Source organism: Scophthalmus maximus, chromosome 10 (assembly GCF_022379125.1).
Source record: "Scophthalmus maximus strain ysfricsl-2021 chromosome 10, ASM2237912v1, whole genome shotgun sequence".
Classification (NCBI taxonomy): Eukaryota; Metazoa; Chordata; class Actinopteri; order Pleuronectiformes; family Scophthalmidae; genus Scophthalmus; species Scophthalmus maximus.
This window is the reverse complement of record NC_061524.1, coordinates 9,848,147-9,863,674: the sequence shown is the minus strand read 5'-3', so window position 1 is coordinate 9,863,674 and position 15,528 is coordinate 9,848,147. Positions and strand designations below refer to the sequence as shown.

The 15,528-nt window shown below is 46.1% G+C and overlaps 1 protein-coding gene across 6 annotated transcripts in view; it reads left to right on the top strand.

Annotated features, from left to right (window-relative positions):
- The first annotated feature begins 1,817 nt into the window (after window positions 1-1,817).
- fgfr2 (fibroblast growth factor receptor 2) overlaps window positions 1,818-15,528 on the top strand; it is a 43,147-nt gene continuing 29,436 nt past the window's right edge. The window contains exons 1-3 of one of the 6 annotated variants that reach the window (XM_035606625.2): window positions 1,818-1,875; window positions 1,977-2,041; window positions 9,723-9,978. In XM_035606625.2, the coding sequence (XP_035462518.1) occupies window positions 9,798-9,978 (181 nt within the window). In that variant the 5' untranslated portion in view covers window positions 1,818-1,875; window positions 1,977-2,041; window positions 9,723-9,797. Of the gene's footprint in view, window positions 1,876-1,976; window positions 2,042-7,016; window positions 7,714-9,722; window positions 9,979-15,528 lie in introns of those variants that run through there. The other 5 variants (XM_035606628.2, XM_035606626.2, XM_035606627.2 and 2 more) reach the window with 5 other exon arrangements.

Sequence of the window (15,528 nt, the reverse complement as noted above, 5' to 3'; positions counted from 1 at the left end):
TTTTTAATCCACCCTGCTTTGCAGAGCTCAGGGTTTCTGCCATTGCTGTGGGCAAGAGGGAGGGAGACATACAAACCCTGTAGATGCTGAGAGATGGGTTTTTCAGGGGATGCCATTGCTCAACAGCATGATTAGGACTTGCAAGTGCAGAGTGATGTGGTAGACAACAATGTAAATCTGCCAGTCTGTTCTCTGGAGGTGGGCATGCTGCGACCTGAAGCCTTGAGTCAAGCCAGCATGCTCACAGTCGCTCCTCTGTTACTGAGTACAGGAAACTGCATAAACAGTGGAGAACACGACATGCACAAATGCATTCAGAAAAGGAAAAAATATTATCTAAAATTGTTCCTTGTGCTTTTTAAAGCTGTAGTATTTTCTGTGTGTACACGAGGGTTATTTGTCAAGATGCAGGTCGAAGACACGTTTAATGAGTCTGTCACTCTCCTTTTCTTCCTGTATCTATCTCTCTGGATGTAGTGCAGAGGCTGCTCGAGGGGGTCAAAGGTCAGGGCCCCGGTGAGGAGGTTACCCCTCGGGAGACCGCTCAGCTCAAATTAGGCCTCAGATTGCCGTTCACGGTCAAAATAGTTAACCTCGGCTCACCTCATCGTCCTTTAAGAAAACATATGCTCCACCTCAAGGCCCGAGTCTCGTTTTCACGAAGTCTGTCACTCACACAAGGACTCACACGGACACATAACTGAACTTCTCCTAAATAAACAGTTCGGATAACTGGCACAAAGGAGAACGAGTCCTGTCGGTGGACATACTTTTCTAAAATAGTTAGAACCCCTATGCGAACTGCAGTTGTAAGATATAACAAACGGCACCGAATAAAACATGTTTGAGCAATATTCATTTATTGCTCCCATAGCGTACAATATCTTTTGCCCCCGCCACTGGACCTGGCAGCGAGTAGGGGACACAGAGAAACAATAAACAGAGTTAAATGTGGGAGCAGGGAAGGGAAAACAGCACCAAGCCAAGGTCAATTCTATAACTGTTGCCCTATAGAGTGATTTAGGTGCTGCGGCCAGGGGGCTTGTCCAATAGCAGCTTGGCGGACTGAGTTAGGGTGGGATGGCAGAGGTGTTGAGAGCCTTGGCGGTAATGACTCGCTGATGACATCAGGACATAGAGCAGAGTCTTTTCTCAGCCCAGGGGTCAAAGGCCAGACAGCCCATTCCCTGACCTCGTGATTTATTCACTGGGCCTCCCTCAATCTATTAACACAATAAAAGCGACATGTATGCTTGGAATGCATGACTCTCTCCGAGGTGGGCACTCTGGACTCAGCCCTCTTTATTCCTCGCTTCATCACTGTCCCCGACAGCGAGATGACAGGCTGTGTTCGTCTTTGAATGGTGCAAAGACTCACAATAGAAAACACCTGCCTGCAACATGTAGTGAAAGTCACCCACTGCCTTAAAAGAGAGTCCATGAGCACATCCTCAGAGATAGCATCAGTTACTTTTCATCGCACCGGGTAGAGCTGCTGGTGACAAAAGTAGATTACACGCACTGCAAAGCACACATCCTGCTAGTTCTGTGGAAAGGTTTGGCGCCGAACACTGTGAAATGTTTAACCTGACTTCCTGCTGCTGCAGGCGAGGAGTTGTATAGGGATCACTGCAGTCAGCACTAATATCTAACTCCCTCTGACAATGGGGATCAGTAAATTACATACATTTTGATCAAGTAATCCGGCCTAAAAGTGAGTATAGAAGTCTAATCTAAAAAGGTATTTTAGTGATGAGAGTTCCGTCTTTCTAACTTTCTAACTTTTCTTTTTTTTAACAGAAGATATTTTATGCTTATTTACTTTCTGTTGGACGAACGGATCTGTGCCTACTATGAAGCTACAGTCTTCAGCAGGTTAGTTTAGGGCGGCTAAACTTAAAAGTGAAAATTTGAGGCGTGAAATTTGATAATCTGCCAATTTACCGTGGTTTATTTGCCAGATTATCTCTTTCTAGGCACAGGGACTTCCTGGAATCTCCGCTCGCTCAGAACCAAGAAACAGTCCAGCACACAACCCCAGGTAAAACTCTGCTTGTCATTTTGATGCAATAGTTCAACTTAATGAGATTTTGGTGCAAGGCTCTTGTTTGTCTAGAGTCTCAATCCTAAACTATGGTAACTGGCTATTATTTACTTTATATTACTTTATACAGATATGAGAGTGGTATCAGTCTTCTCATCTCACACTGCCAAATAAAGATACTGCTTAATAATTACATTACATAATATTAAAGAAGAAATGGCACGTTATTGCGCTTAGAAAGACTTTTTCCAGAAAGACTTGACTGTCACTGTGAACTAATGGATATCTGAAAACTCAGAATGTCACATAGTTTTACTTAGGAAAATCTTGAAGAACTGACCAAACTTCAACAGTGTCAGTACAAACTGAAGTTCTGTCTAGCAAAGTTTGTGTGTGTGCGTGTGTGTGTGTGTGTGTGTGTGTGTGTGTGTTTGTGTGTTTGTGTGTGTGTGTGTGTGTGTGTGTGTGTGTGTGTGTGTGTGTGTGTGTGTGTGTGTGTGTGTGTGTGTGTGTGTGTGTGTGTGTGTGTGTGTGTGTGTGTGTGTGTGTGTGTGTGTGTCTGTGCGTGTAATGCTGATGTTTGAAAGAAGATGGGCGAAGGGAGAAAATCCTTGTTGAATTTTTAGAATGCCAGTAAAAAAAAAATCTATTCATTCTTCATTTTATATAGAGTTATAAAGTTGTCAGTTCCACTCAGCATTTCTCAGTTTCCCCCTTGAAAAAGAAGAAAAAAAAGTCTTCAGAAGAAAAGTTATTTTTATTAGGTGTAATGGTGCCAGTCAGGTGGGAGGGAAAGCAGACTTTTCGATCGGGAGGTATTCTGCAGCACTGCAGCGTGCTCCATGGTCCTGCCTCCTGCGGCCGCTGTTCGCTGAGTCTCAGTGCAGCTTGAGGGAGTTGAAACTACCAAACTCCCAGTTTCAAGCTGGAAACATCAACGCCCCCACCTCTTCTCCTTTTAGCTGAGCTACATTGCAAGCTCAATCTGCAGGCATCCCAGCTATTTCAAACACTCTGAAGTACTGAGGTGGAAACATGTAAGGAATCTGGATGATTGACCCTCCACTCCCCCTCCATCCACTCCCTCTATCCCTGCTCTCTGTTACCTGCTGAGGGGGAGGAGACGACAGCGGAGGCCTGGCTGTCTGGACGAGGTTATTATGGCATATCAGTGACACTGAGGAGGAAGACCCGCAGACTTATGGAGTGATGCCTCCTGGGCTAAAAGACGAGGGACTCTGCTGTGTGATGGGGCTCACGTTGGGTGGAGTGGGAGGGTTCAGCAGTAAGCGCTGGCCTCCCGGATCGAGGACATGTCCAGAGAGAGCCCACATGATGAGAATAAGAGTTTTTTCTCGGAACAGTTTGCCACTTTCAGACCCATTTCTTGTTCTCCTATTACTAATTTCTTTCCCCGTCTCACCGAACACCAAAACTTTCACCTTGCACTTTCTGTCGGGGTTCGTTTGCGTCGCCACACGGCTGCAGAGGAGCTATATGGTTCAAATTAGACCCCTAGGCGTGCATCTCCTTCTTACTTTACTCTACATTCTGGCCCAACCCCCTCCCCCACCGCACACAGCTCTACGCATTTGTTTCATATTTTGCACAGGATATGACTCACCTACGTTTGATCTTTTAATTATATAGTGTCAGTGATATATCGGGAGAAAAAGGAGAAGTCTCTCCAAGACTTGGCATAGTGGAGTTACAATAACATATCCCTGCCATTCATGATTAAGTGCAGCACCCTCAAGGAAGAAGCAAGAATGATCTTTCAAAGGGGAACAAGTTTTGTAGTCTGTTTTGCACTCAGTGGTTTTCAACAGTGAATATTTATACGTCTATCGCATTCGCAGAGACCGAGGGAGTTCTGGCCCAGTTCACTGTAAGGGAGTGGGTTGTTAACGTGCCCCTGCAGTAACAAAAAGTGCTGTACAATGGTTGATTGGCAATACAGGCATACACACCACAACCATTGGCTATAGCATCAACAATGTAGCACTGTTAAGATGTCATGACGACTGCGACTGCTTAAAATAGACTAATCTGCCATAACCCTGCATGAACTGCGATGGAAACACCTTCGTATCTCTGGGATAAGAAATAAAGCACAGAGTCTACAGCCATTCTAATCGCTCTGTGAGTGTATAATAATCAATGTTAGCCATTGTGGTAAATTTGTAAGTTTGGACTTTGAGGAAAAGTCAGGGTATGTATATAAAAATGGACGTAGACTTCGGCACTTCATCAGTAAACATTCTCCTGCTGACTTCATGATCTCAATCTCTAGTTTCACGTCTTCTTCAACACAGCACGATGTTCGTTTTGTAAAATAGACCATAAAACACTGTATGCATTATGGATAATGTTTGATTGACAGCTAGTAGACGAACTCTCAGTCTGGCCACCCCCCCCCCCCCTCCTCCAATTATGATAACTTCTGGTTTCAAAAAAACAAGATGGCGCTGGCCAAAATGCTAAACCAGAGGCTTCAAAATGGTAGTTCACCAACCAACGGGTGACGTTAAGGTGGGTTGTTGCTTGTGTATCACAAAAGTCATTAAGATGTATCCTCTGGACACCATGAATGTCTGTATAAACATACATGGCAACACATCCAATCGTCTTTTTAAAAGTCAAGCAGCGGGACACAAGTTATCTCAAACTTCACTGTGTAAAGTCTTTTTTAGTGTGTGTTTTTTATTTCATTTCACACTTGTAAGTTGCATACTGGATCATGATTCTTTTCCAAACTAGTTGTGATGAAAAGTGACTGCATGTACTTTTAATTGAAAGTGAAAACAACCCTCTTGTGTCGAACCCTGCGCATACAGCACCTCACTCCGTACAGTGAAACTCACACAAGTGAAGCAAACACCAGTCAAAACACATTTCAGACCGGAGAGGGACTTTAATGTGAACCAATTAGCTGGTCCATGGACAAAGGGAAGTAACGGCTGGTTGCTGATTAGCTCGCTCCAACAGCATCTCAAATTTGCATAGCAGCAGGAGGTATGTTTAGTGACGGGTGAATGGCTCGAACATCACTCACAGCTTCCATCATCTTAGTAACGGGAGGAATTCTCACCATTAACACGTGGTTATCCGAGAACTTCTGCAGCCCTCCGCCCTCCTGATGATTTCTATCAACGGTGGCAAGGAATCAATACGTTGGCCTGAAAGGCTGGTGGCGAGCCATTAGCTTTTCACTTTCTCTTCCTCTCACTCTCTCCTCTCATTCCGAACCCTGTGGCCGCTGGCGCCGCGGGGTTAAGGAAGAGAGACGATTGGAGATGAAGAGAGACAGTGACAGGTTGACAGATACCACAGTGGAGGGGCATTGAGTCCACCCAGTTCCCAGTCAAAGGCCCATGAGACTCTGCTTGATGAGGTTTCTTTCTATTGTGAGATGCTCGAGCAGTGGAAAATAAATTGGGCAATTGTAAATAGACTAATGTAGTGGGAGTAGAGAGGGAGAAACAGTGGGGGGTATTTTGTGCCACTGTTGGAAAAAAAAATTCAGACTTCATTTCTCGCTCGCTCTTTATTTCGAGCCACCCTGTCAGCTCCACTGTTGTCTGATGGCTTCACCGGTGGAGGCAGAGATGGGAGAGGAGAGGGGAACAGACGTAGAACGCTCCATTCACAGGTCAAACCTTTGCCTCAGAAAAAAAAAACCCAACTCTTGTTAGTGCCTCTTTTCACAATGACTGGAAGCATTTTCCCTCCCTTGTTTAAAAAAAAAAAGAGGACTTCAGCAGTGGAAGATCCGAGTCTCCCACCCTCCCCTCAGAGCGCTCGGACGCCTGAACCAATGCAGGAGACAGCTTGAAGCGGAGGGGGACGAGCTGCAGGGGGCCAGCCCTCAGTCTCTCTCTGGGTAGCTGCGCACAGATTTGTAGGAAAATTATGAACTTTATTTATTCTTATTCTCAATGCATCAAACCAGGAAACAAAAAGTTGTATCCCTTTTCTGTAACTTAAGTTCTTATCTTCTTGCATTTTGCTTTCATGTTATCATGCCGTACTCACAAGTAGTGTAGAGAGAAATACTGGATGCTTGCATTATTATGTTATGGGATGAATAATGATACTCTTGTTGAAATTAGTCATAGAGTAGAATTATGAAGTCCATACTTGACTACATATGTCACTTTTATGCATAATATCTGAAATGCAAAGGCATAACTCCACATGAAATCTATATTTATAATGCAGTAAATATTGTGTTTGCATTTTATTTTCTCTTCGCTACAAAACCATGACAATAAATCAGGTAGTTGATCTTAAATTTTATTCCTGATGTTGCTGATATGTTAGTTTTAGAATAAGACACACGGGACAGACCTCAGTCACCATCGGACATTGTTCTAAAAGTGGAAGACATGTGTCCACACATGCTGACCGACTCTGACTGTTTGGTTGATGCCTCACACTTCACGCAACATCTCACTGGTGGAAAGTGATAAAGTATTTACTCAGATTCTTTACTGAGGAACTAGCTATCTGACAAACATGACGGATAACAATCAAAAGTACTCGACTTGTTGTGAAATATCTCAAACCTTATTTGATGTATATCTTAATATTGTTTTCTCACTGCAGATGCTTTTTGTACGTGACATATTTAGAATCTGATTATATGCTTTCTATGCCAAAAAATGGTGAGGTTCCTTTTGCTGCGTCGAATTCAGAATCCAACGATCTTGAAACAAATTATATTTTACCTTAATTTTCAATTTTACTGAAGAAATTAGGCCTGAGTACTTCAGCTAAACGTAATGGGTTATACTGGATGCTTTGTGCGTCTCTGTGCGTTTAGTGCGTCTCCTCCCGTTGATGTTACGCCTATAGGCCACTGGGGGGCGCTGTTACCGCGGTCCGAGCGGAGCGCGGCGCGGCGCGGCCCCGCGCTTTGGAGCGAGTCCTCCCTGGCCGGGCGCAGGGCAGGCAGGCAGGCAACAGCGCTGCAGTTCGCAGGAAGCGGCTCGAATTACACCGGGTTTGCTTGGGGGGTGGGATGACACCCACTGGAGTGAAGGAGGAGGGAAGTGTGCGGCGACGTAAGGAGGAGAAAAAAACCCCAGCAAACCTGACAAAGCTCCCGAGGAACAGTGCGAAGGACGGTCGGCCGGCGAGGGGAAGGAGACGCCAGACACGCTCACTGATGGATTCTATGTCACTTCGCCTCGGACAACTGTCCCCCGTGGACACGTCAACCCCCGCGCTGCCTCCGCAGTAGCTGCAAACTCTCTTTTGTCGCCGGACAAGTGCGCGGCTCGGGAACACTGGGGCATGTTTTGCGCACTGGAAGAAACTCGGTGACGGGGAGGAAAGTTTCGGGCTCGGGGGGGACGACGACAGCGGAATGGGCTCCCGAGCTGTTTTCGAAGGATAACGCGTGTAAAGTGGGATTTCTTTGCATGGCGCTGGACTACACTGCCCCTCCGGTTCGGAATATACCCTCTGCTCTGAGTCGATGCCGGTTGATTGTGGAATAGAAAGCTGAAAGAAAAGGCAGCGCCTCGTAGATTCTTTCTTTCTTTTTCTTTTTTTTGGTGCATTGTGGAGTTGGAGTCGTTCCTCCTTCAGGATTCAGCTCATGCTCTCTCCTCCCTTATCTGTGCATGCCAAAACACAGATCTGCACGATTTCACTCCTCCCTGGTAAGCAGCCTGTTTTTTTCTTCTTTCTGGATTGTTTACGATAAAGCTCAGCTGGGAAAACTCTGCAGCTTCTTCACGGTCGCATCTGTCACGATTTCGGCTGTCGTGACGAATTGGTTATGTGATAGTAGACATGCGTCGCGCTTTTGGGTTTGTACTATTCTCCCCCCGTGGGATTGACAACTATTCACTAATGTGTACAGTTTTCTTTTGGAGACTTTTCCCAAGTCTGTATGCAAATGTAGCAGTTTGAGATTTTTTTTAACATTAAATTTGCATACAACACATAATAATTCATTGCTTTCAAATGTTGAAGTCTATTGTTCTTAATCATCCTTTATTATTAGAATAATTGAGTTGGTTCAGTGAATCCGTGTTGATTTTAAAAGGTGGGGGGCGAGCACAGCACCTTGCGCCATCACTTGAGGACCCATTAACAAGTGTCCTGGTTATATATTACTTTGCTTCATTTTCTACATTGCATTTATGGTGCCAATTATCCAGTGACCGCGGTTGTTTTCTCACTGCTTGGGGCCGGAGCCCTAAATCACTGAGCGGCTCCAAATGAGCCCCCATTGTGGAAAAAGCCAACTGATTTGAATCTCAATGGGAATTCAGCCAGTGCCAAGAAATTTTCATTCAAAGCCCGGGGTCTAAGTGAAGGCGGTGGTCATGTATGGAGCAAAGTCCCGCATGGAGCCAAATGTCCTGTCAGCAACATGGCAAACGGGACAAGTTCGGCTACATCAGCTCTTTGAACCGGTCTCTGTTCACCTTATTTAGATTCATTTTGTATCTATCAGTGCATTTCCTTTTTCTTTCCAGCCTCTCCAGTTGTATTTGATACCTGTAGAATATTCCGTTTCTCCATCGTTCTGGAGTCATTACGCACGTTATAAATGATGTAAACCGTGCGTAGCTTTCTGGGTAATACCGGTCGCTTTTTTTTCGTCCTGTTGGAGGTAAGTGCAAAGGCTGAATTATCCACTGACCGGTTTACAATTCATCCCTGACTCGTGCTTGTCTGAGCCGACACGATTCCATCAAGCGCGAAGTCGAGCGCGTGCGTTTCTGTCTAATAAAGTTGCGGTGGATTCCCGGATTCAGCTCAACATCGTGTTCTCGTCCTCCGTCCGTGTCTCGTGTTGCTCCCCGGAGGGAGTTTACCTCTTTTTTCAAAGAAAAGCCAGGATGTGCGCGATTTCAGGTTCGCTCTCTAAAAGGTCTCATTGCATGTGTTTTTGCGGGCAAAGCCCAATCGATGCGTCCAGCTGCGGCGCACGGACGCGTGACGTCACCAAGCCTCCGGAGGCGCGTCAGGCACGGTTGACCCGCAGGTGTCTGGCGAGGCAGATCGGTGCGTGGCCCGATATTGCAAAACATGCGTTCAACTGAAGGTTTACTGGTCCCGTAGTCAAATCAGGAAAACACAACAAGAGCCTGCGACCGCAGTCTACACGACTGCGGCAGTGTGCGCAACAGGTTTTGGCGCAACTGTATTAATTCAGTTGAAAAAAATAAAAAATTGAAGCAGAGTGTTTAATGATACTGCAGAGTATTTTAATAATTTTGGAGAACGTCTGATGTCAGGATGATATTGCATTGTGAGATTCACGAACTGCTGACGTGATTAAAAAGCCTCACAGAGCTCCAGTGTTTCTTAATTTGGTTTTCTTAGAAATGTCTCAATGCATATAATTATAGATGAGAGATAATGGGAGATGCAAGGTGGTTGTGTGTTGACTGCCGGTGCCTCACAGCTTCGGTATGTCTGTGGCATGGCTTGTTTGACAGCATTTTGGAACACTGAGCCTCTGTTGCTTCCTATTGGTTGGTCTTTCTGTCTGACTTTGTCAAAAAGAAAGTAAGTGGAAAAGAGGTGATGAAACAAGTTCTTTCAAATTAAATTGTTTAATTATTCCACACTAATATGTTTATTTGAATTTTTCCTCTCTCCTGTCACCTCCTTCTTTCCTGCCTTCCCCTCCCTCTGTCTTTTACCTCCGCAGCCCAGGTGATTGGGTGAATTCCAGTGAGTGACAGGCCGACCCGGCTGCAGTTGATGGTTGGGCGGACCCCCTCAGATGGGATCAGTGTCCAGGGGGAGGTGGAGAAGGGGAGTATGGGGAGCGCTAGCCCCCACTAACGGGATGGCCTCATGGGCCTGGCTGCTGGCCGCTGTCCTGCTGTCCCTGCTGACGGTCAGCGTGGCCCGGCCGCCCCTCACCGCCACCAAGGAGGAGGAGGCCACTCTGGAACCTGAAGGTGAGCAGCAGGGGGACGGGAAGGGACGGTGATGGGGACCCTGGGCGGTGGAGATGGGGCGGAGGGTAACCATTTGTTGGGTTTGTTTTTAGAGGGCAGGTGTAAGTCTGTCAAGTCTGCCCCCCCCCCTTAAACCTGACATTAGAGATTTGGTTAACTTCTGTATTTTTTCTCTAGAACCCATGTCTTCAACTTACCTAACGTCAGAGGATAAAAATCTGAGGAGAGTTTCATCCATTTGAAGACTGGGATAGCAAAATAACACGGAGTGAATATTCACTGCTTACTCTGTTACTTTTATACTTACAAAATAAACTAGGATTTGTTTCTTCTTTTGAAAGATTGGTGGTCCTGTAAGATTTTTGGGGGCTTGAAATAAAAAAACCAACAACAAGGGGAACAACTAACCTCGGCATGGCTGGCCTGTTGTTGTCCTCACTATGAGGTGTGTGATTCACACTTATCTTTTGTCGTTCTTCTCTTTCTGATGTCGGTTGTTGAGGGTATACGTGAGTGTTAGGGGCAGGTTTGTGACCCCGTGAGGGAGGACAAGGGAGAGCTGTGAAGGAGGGTGGGACGATGTTTGTGCTGGCATCTCTCTAATGCCTCTGCGTGCCTGGAAGGAGAAGGGAAAGGCAGATGTCGGGAAACACAGTTTGGGGTTTTGCTCTGTTTCTCTAGTCACAACATTGTTTGTGAATTAAAATATTTTAAAGCCATATTTTTTTCTTTAGAATTTACTTTTAGAAACTTTTTGTGAGAAGCCGTCTTCTAGTTATTTTTTTCTTATTTCCCTTTCTTCTGCGGCTTCTCCTTTTTCTGTCTCCAGTCTTGGAGTCTGGTCAGAGACGAGCTAATTAGAGTTGTTGTGATGGATGGTAAGACACATTCCAAACCCCTTTGTCCCTGGGCTTTAATCAGCATACTAATTGTAAGTTAGGGCAACAAGAGAGCATCACTTTTTAAGCCACCTCCCCCATCTCCCTCTGTGTCTTCACACACACACACACACACACACACACACACACAAGCTCAGTACCTTGTGTTGCCCTTTGCCCTGCAGGTCAGGTATCGCTGTTACCTTCCTTAATGAGAGACCGGCAGAGCTCTCCTCTCCGCTTGTTGTATTTGTTGACCTGTCTCACACTGTTTGGCTCCAAGCTGATGCGTTCAGGGCCCCATGCTGCCCGGACGGCCACAGAGAGGACACAGAGAGAGAGAGAGAGAGAGAGAGAGAGAGAGAGAGAGAGAGAGAGAGAGAGAGAGAGAGAGAGAGAGTCCGGGAGACAAGGGAGGGTTTTCCAGGGTTATACAATCCACCAGGAAAGTTCTAAGAGGATTTGTGCATATTTGACTTCTCCTTTAGATGGAGAGATTACGGAGCGCTGGGCAGCGGTGAAGTCATGTGACTGGAGATTAAGTGGCTAGACCTGCGGGTCACATGGTGAGGGATCAACAGGGCACAAAGAACCTGGTCTTCTTGTCTGATCCTGAATCGGTGAAATCAGTTTCCCTGCTGCACACAGCAAACAGAGATTTTTTTCTTCTTTTTTTTTACTGCAGCTGATTGAATCAGCGCTTCCACACGTTTCAGTTCAGTGTTGTGGTCAGTCACCCTGTGTTCATTGCTCCCGATTGGCTGCTCCGGTGTCACCTGTAGGACATACATGTCAGGGAGACAGCCTGGCTGGACCCGCCCCTCTCTGTCCTAATAACAACCCCCTACAGAGATATTTAGGATTTCCAGCCCTCTCTGCCCTGCAGCCATGGTCACACCGCTGCCTGTGTGTGTGTGTGTGTGTGTGTGTGTGTGTGTATGTGTGTTTGTGTGTGGGAGCAGTAATTGCAGTAGATTCCTCAGATTGCATATCATTGTTGTCTCTATAGAGCCCACGCCTGCACCCCTGGTGGCCCCTGCTAGTGTGTTTACCTGTGGCTGCCGTAACAGTAGAAGTAGAGCGAGCGCTGGTTAAGGCCTCCACAACAGGCCCATTGTTGTCGCTGTAGCCACTTCAGTATCTATGGGAGTGTTTACCTTGTCCAGGCGCTCTCCATTTGCACAGCGATTAAAATACTATGACTGAGCTGAATAACAATCGCAGCACACACAGGAGGGGTGTGTGTGTGTGTGTGTGTGTGTGTCTTTAACATTGGTATTCTCTGCTCTGCGGTCTGTTTAGGCCCCTCTTTGCATATAATGTGGAATAAATGTGGCACCAGGCACGCTGGAACCGCAGGCTGACTGAGAGTGCAGCTGACAAAAGTCAGCTCGTGGCTTGGCTGTACTTTTCCTCGACTCCCTGCCAAACTCTGTTCCTCAAAAAAAAGAAAGAAAGAAGCTCTGATCAGCATTGAGATAAACACTTCAAAAATAGTTAAGTAAATAAAGGCCACATTATATGTCAAGGATGAGTCTTTCATGCTCAGACAGACTGAAGAAAGTGGAGTGATGCTTGCCAGCCAAAGATGTTTTATTCCTTGAAGAGTTTCTTGGCACAGTAGGGATTTAATTGCTGTCTTGGCATCTTGACATCTCTACATTTAGTTTCCACCTGTACGTTGTATCTTACTTAATAAGATTACATAGTCACCAGACTGTTTATTTTACTATCAGCTATGATGACTATAGACTACGAATTAAAACTACAGTTTACGGTAAACTGTTGGTAGTTGTATATGTAAGTGTGTGAAGGTGTCAGAAGGAGTTGCAGGGGCATTACCTTTCTGTAACACTGTGATATCTACACAGTAGGAGAACAGCTGTAAAAGTGTAAAACTGTCAGCTTGCCGGATAATGACATGGAGTGTGTGTGTTTTTGTGAATGTGTGTGTGTGTGTGTGTGTGTGGCTGTGGCGATGGCAATGGAATTGAACTCTAAACAAATGCAGCGTGTCGGCCTGTGGTGGGGCCAGGGGGCAGTTGAGCTGAATATATGGCCTTCACACAATGACTTTTATTAGCCTGCCGTTGGCTGGTGTTAATCTGGAAGGTTCAAGTGTTTAGGTGTGTGTGTGTGTGTGTGTGTGTGTGTGTGTGTGTGTGTGTGTGTGTGTGTGTGTGTGTGTGTGTGTGTGTGTGTGTGTGTGTGTGTGTGTGTGTGTGTGTGTGTGTGTGTCACTCTGCAGCTCGGTCTCACACCTGTCTGATAAGAGGCTGGGAAGAGCTGCTGCCAGTGCCAGCTTGTGCCTCAGGTCTCGGTGGACTGTTCAGTGTGCCGCAGCAGGCAAAGAGAGGAATCTGAGCCAGCAGGGACAGAATGCTGGAGGATGGAGGGAAAAAGAGGAAAAACACAGAATAAAACAAAATATATATTTAGCAACAAGATTGCGATGCAAAAACAGTGCTGAGATTTCCTAGTAAAAGCAAGATTTTGAAACTTGAATGGGAATTTCCGTGAAGCTTCCTTTTTTTTTGCCATGCATGTTAACTTTATAATGTTGCAACTAAATGTATTATATTCTGAGATATTATTATATTGCTAAGGAATATAGGTCTGAAAGGTCACAGATTTCATTCTAGCATCAGCCTCCTTGTGCCCGATGTCCGGAGGCCTGAGCCCGACGATGGGTTTTGAATATCCATCGTCTAAAAAAATATAATTGGCAGATTTAATGATAATGAAAACAATCATTGGTTTCTGATTCTGTATTCAGTTCTCAAGATTAATGTGAAGAAGCCAGAGAAAAGCCCTACTCCGAGAGCCACCGACCAAATCAACCTAAGACTTTTGGAGATAAGGGGTAGCCACTAGCCAGTGGTTTGAAGAGGTCGGTTGGGGTTCAGGGACTGCCTTGATGAGGGGTGAAGGGGTGGGTGCACCGGAGGGGCTGTTGCCATGGACGCCAGCAGGAGCCAGTTCATGGAGCTGCTCCTTTGTCAGAATAAAAAAAAAAAAAAACGCTAAGAAGGGATTTAAATGTGAAAGGACATCAGAGACAAAAAAAGGGGAGAAAAGTCCTGGGATCTGACTACGTGAGGGGGATACAGAGGAAAGAGGAGAGGGGGAAAAGGGTTAAGAGGGGCAGTAGAGATAGTGTGATTGGACTGTGTGTGTGTGTGTGTGTGTGTGTGTGTTGGTCTGCATGCATGCCGAGTGCGTGCCTCTGAGATTGCAGTCATTACATTTAGTTCATTGTGCAGAATGCCACAAGGAGGAGACGGCAGAATAGACTCTCAGCCGAATGAGCCTCTCTGCAGAAGTAAATGTAAGACAAACTCTGAAACTGCCCCTAGCCACTTTTCCAACCTCGCTGCTTGGCTCTTGTTGATCAGACAGACAGACAGACAGACAGACAGACAGACAGACCGACCGACGTCAAGGAGACATCGGTGAGAATTGCTTGTCCCATTTTCCTGCAGGCTCTCGGGCTGCGAGACTAATTATTGCCAGCCAAGACGGTGTGAATGAGGATGGAGAGACAGCGAGGAGTGGACAGCCTGAGAATATGACACCTGATAGACACTTGTAATAGCTGTCAGAGAAAAAGAGGAAGATGGGTTTTGAAATGGAGATGTGCTTCAGGAGAGGAGAGGCAGTATGATAGTGACGAAGAAGGGAGGGCAGAGGAGATAGTTCTTTGATTGAAATCCAGCAAAGGTGTGTGTGTGTGTGTGTGTGTGTGTGTGTAAGTAGGAAAGAGAGGCACCCGCTCCCTCCTGTGGTGCAGTGGGGGATGAAACTTTGCAGAGATGAAAAACTCAGCACGCATTCCTGGATTCTTGTAAACTCTTCAAGTAGAGAGAGTGTGTGTGTGTGTGTGTGTGTGTGTGTGTGTGTGTGTGTCTGGGTTTGTAGCTCCTGGTGTGTATGTGTATGACACATGCTTTTATTAAGGTGTAACTCTGTATCTGTATCGTCTCGGCGCGCGCAACGGTCTTACAGGTTCTTGCTGCGGTCATTCTGTATGTGTGTTTGTGTGTGTGTGTTCTCTTGTGATTACATGACACCGGTTCCCATGAACAATCAGGCATGCTGGAGGTGTCAACAGGTTTGGAAAGGGTCAGGGTTAGGTCAGCAGGGTCAGCATGGGAGGGGCGGGGGTGGGGATGTGTGGGAAGGGGGAAGAAGGGCACAAAGCGGAAGGAGAGGTGAAAGAGGAAAATGAAGGAGCAGCAGCGGGGGAGGGTGAGTTGATGGAGGAGGACAGATGGACACAGCAGAGATAAGAAAATGATGAAGGCGGGACTAACACGTGCATGCTTTCTTAAATCAGATGCACCATTTGGAGCAAGTCCTTTCCTGTTTTTCCTTTCTCCCTTCCCTTCCTTTACTTTGTACTTATTTTCCCACCCTACACCTCTCCGTCTTCCTCAGACCTCTCCTTGTAGTGTGTGACTATCATCTTTCTTTTTATGAAGTATCTCAGTGTCCTTCCTTTCTCTTCAATGTGCTGACAGATGATGTAGCCCGTGTGTGTGCGTATGTACATTCCAGGTGTTGTGTTGCTTCGCCGGCCTCTTTCTGGGGGCCCCTGTGTTGACGTTGTCCATACCTGCTAGCCTCCCAGCAGACACTGTACCTACGCTGCTTTGGGTCCTGGTGGTTACGA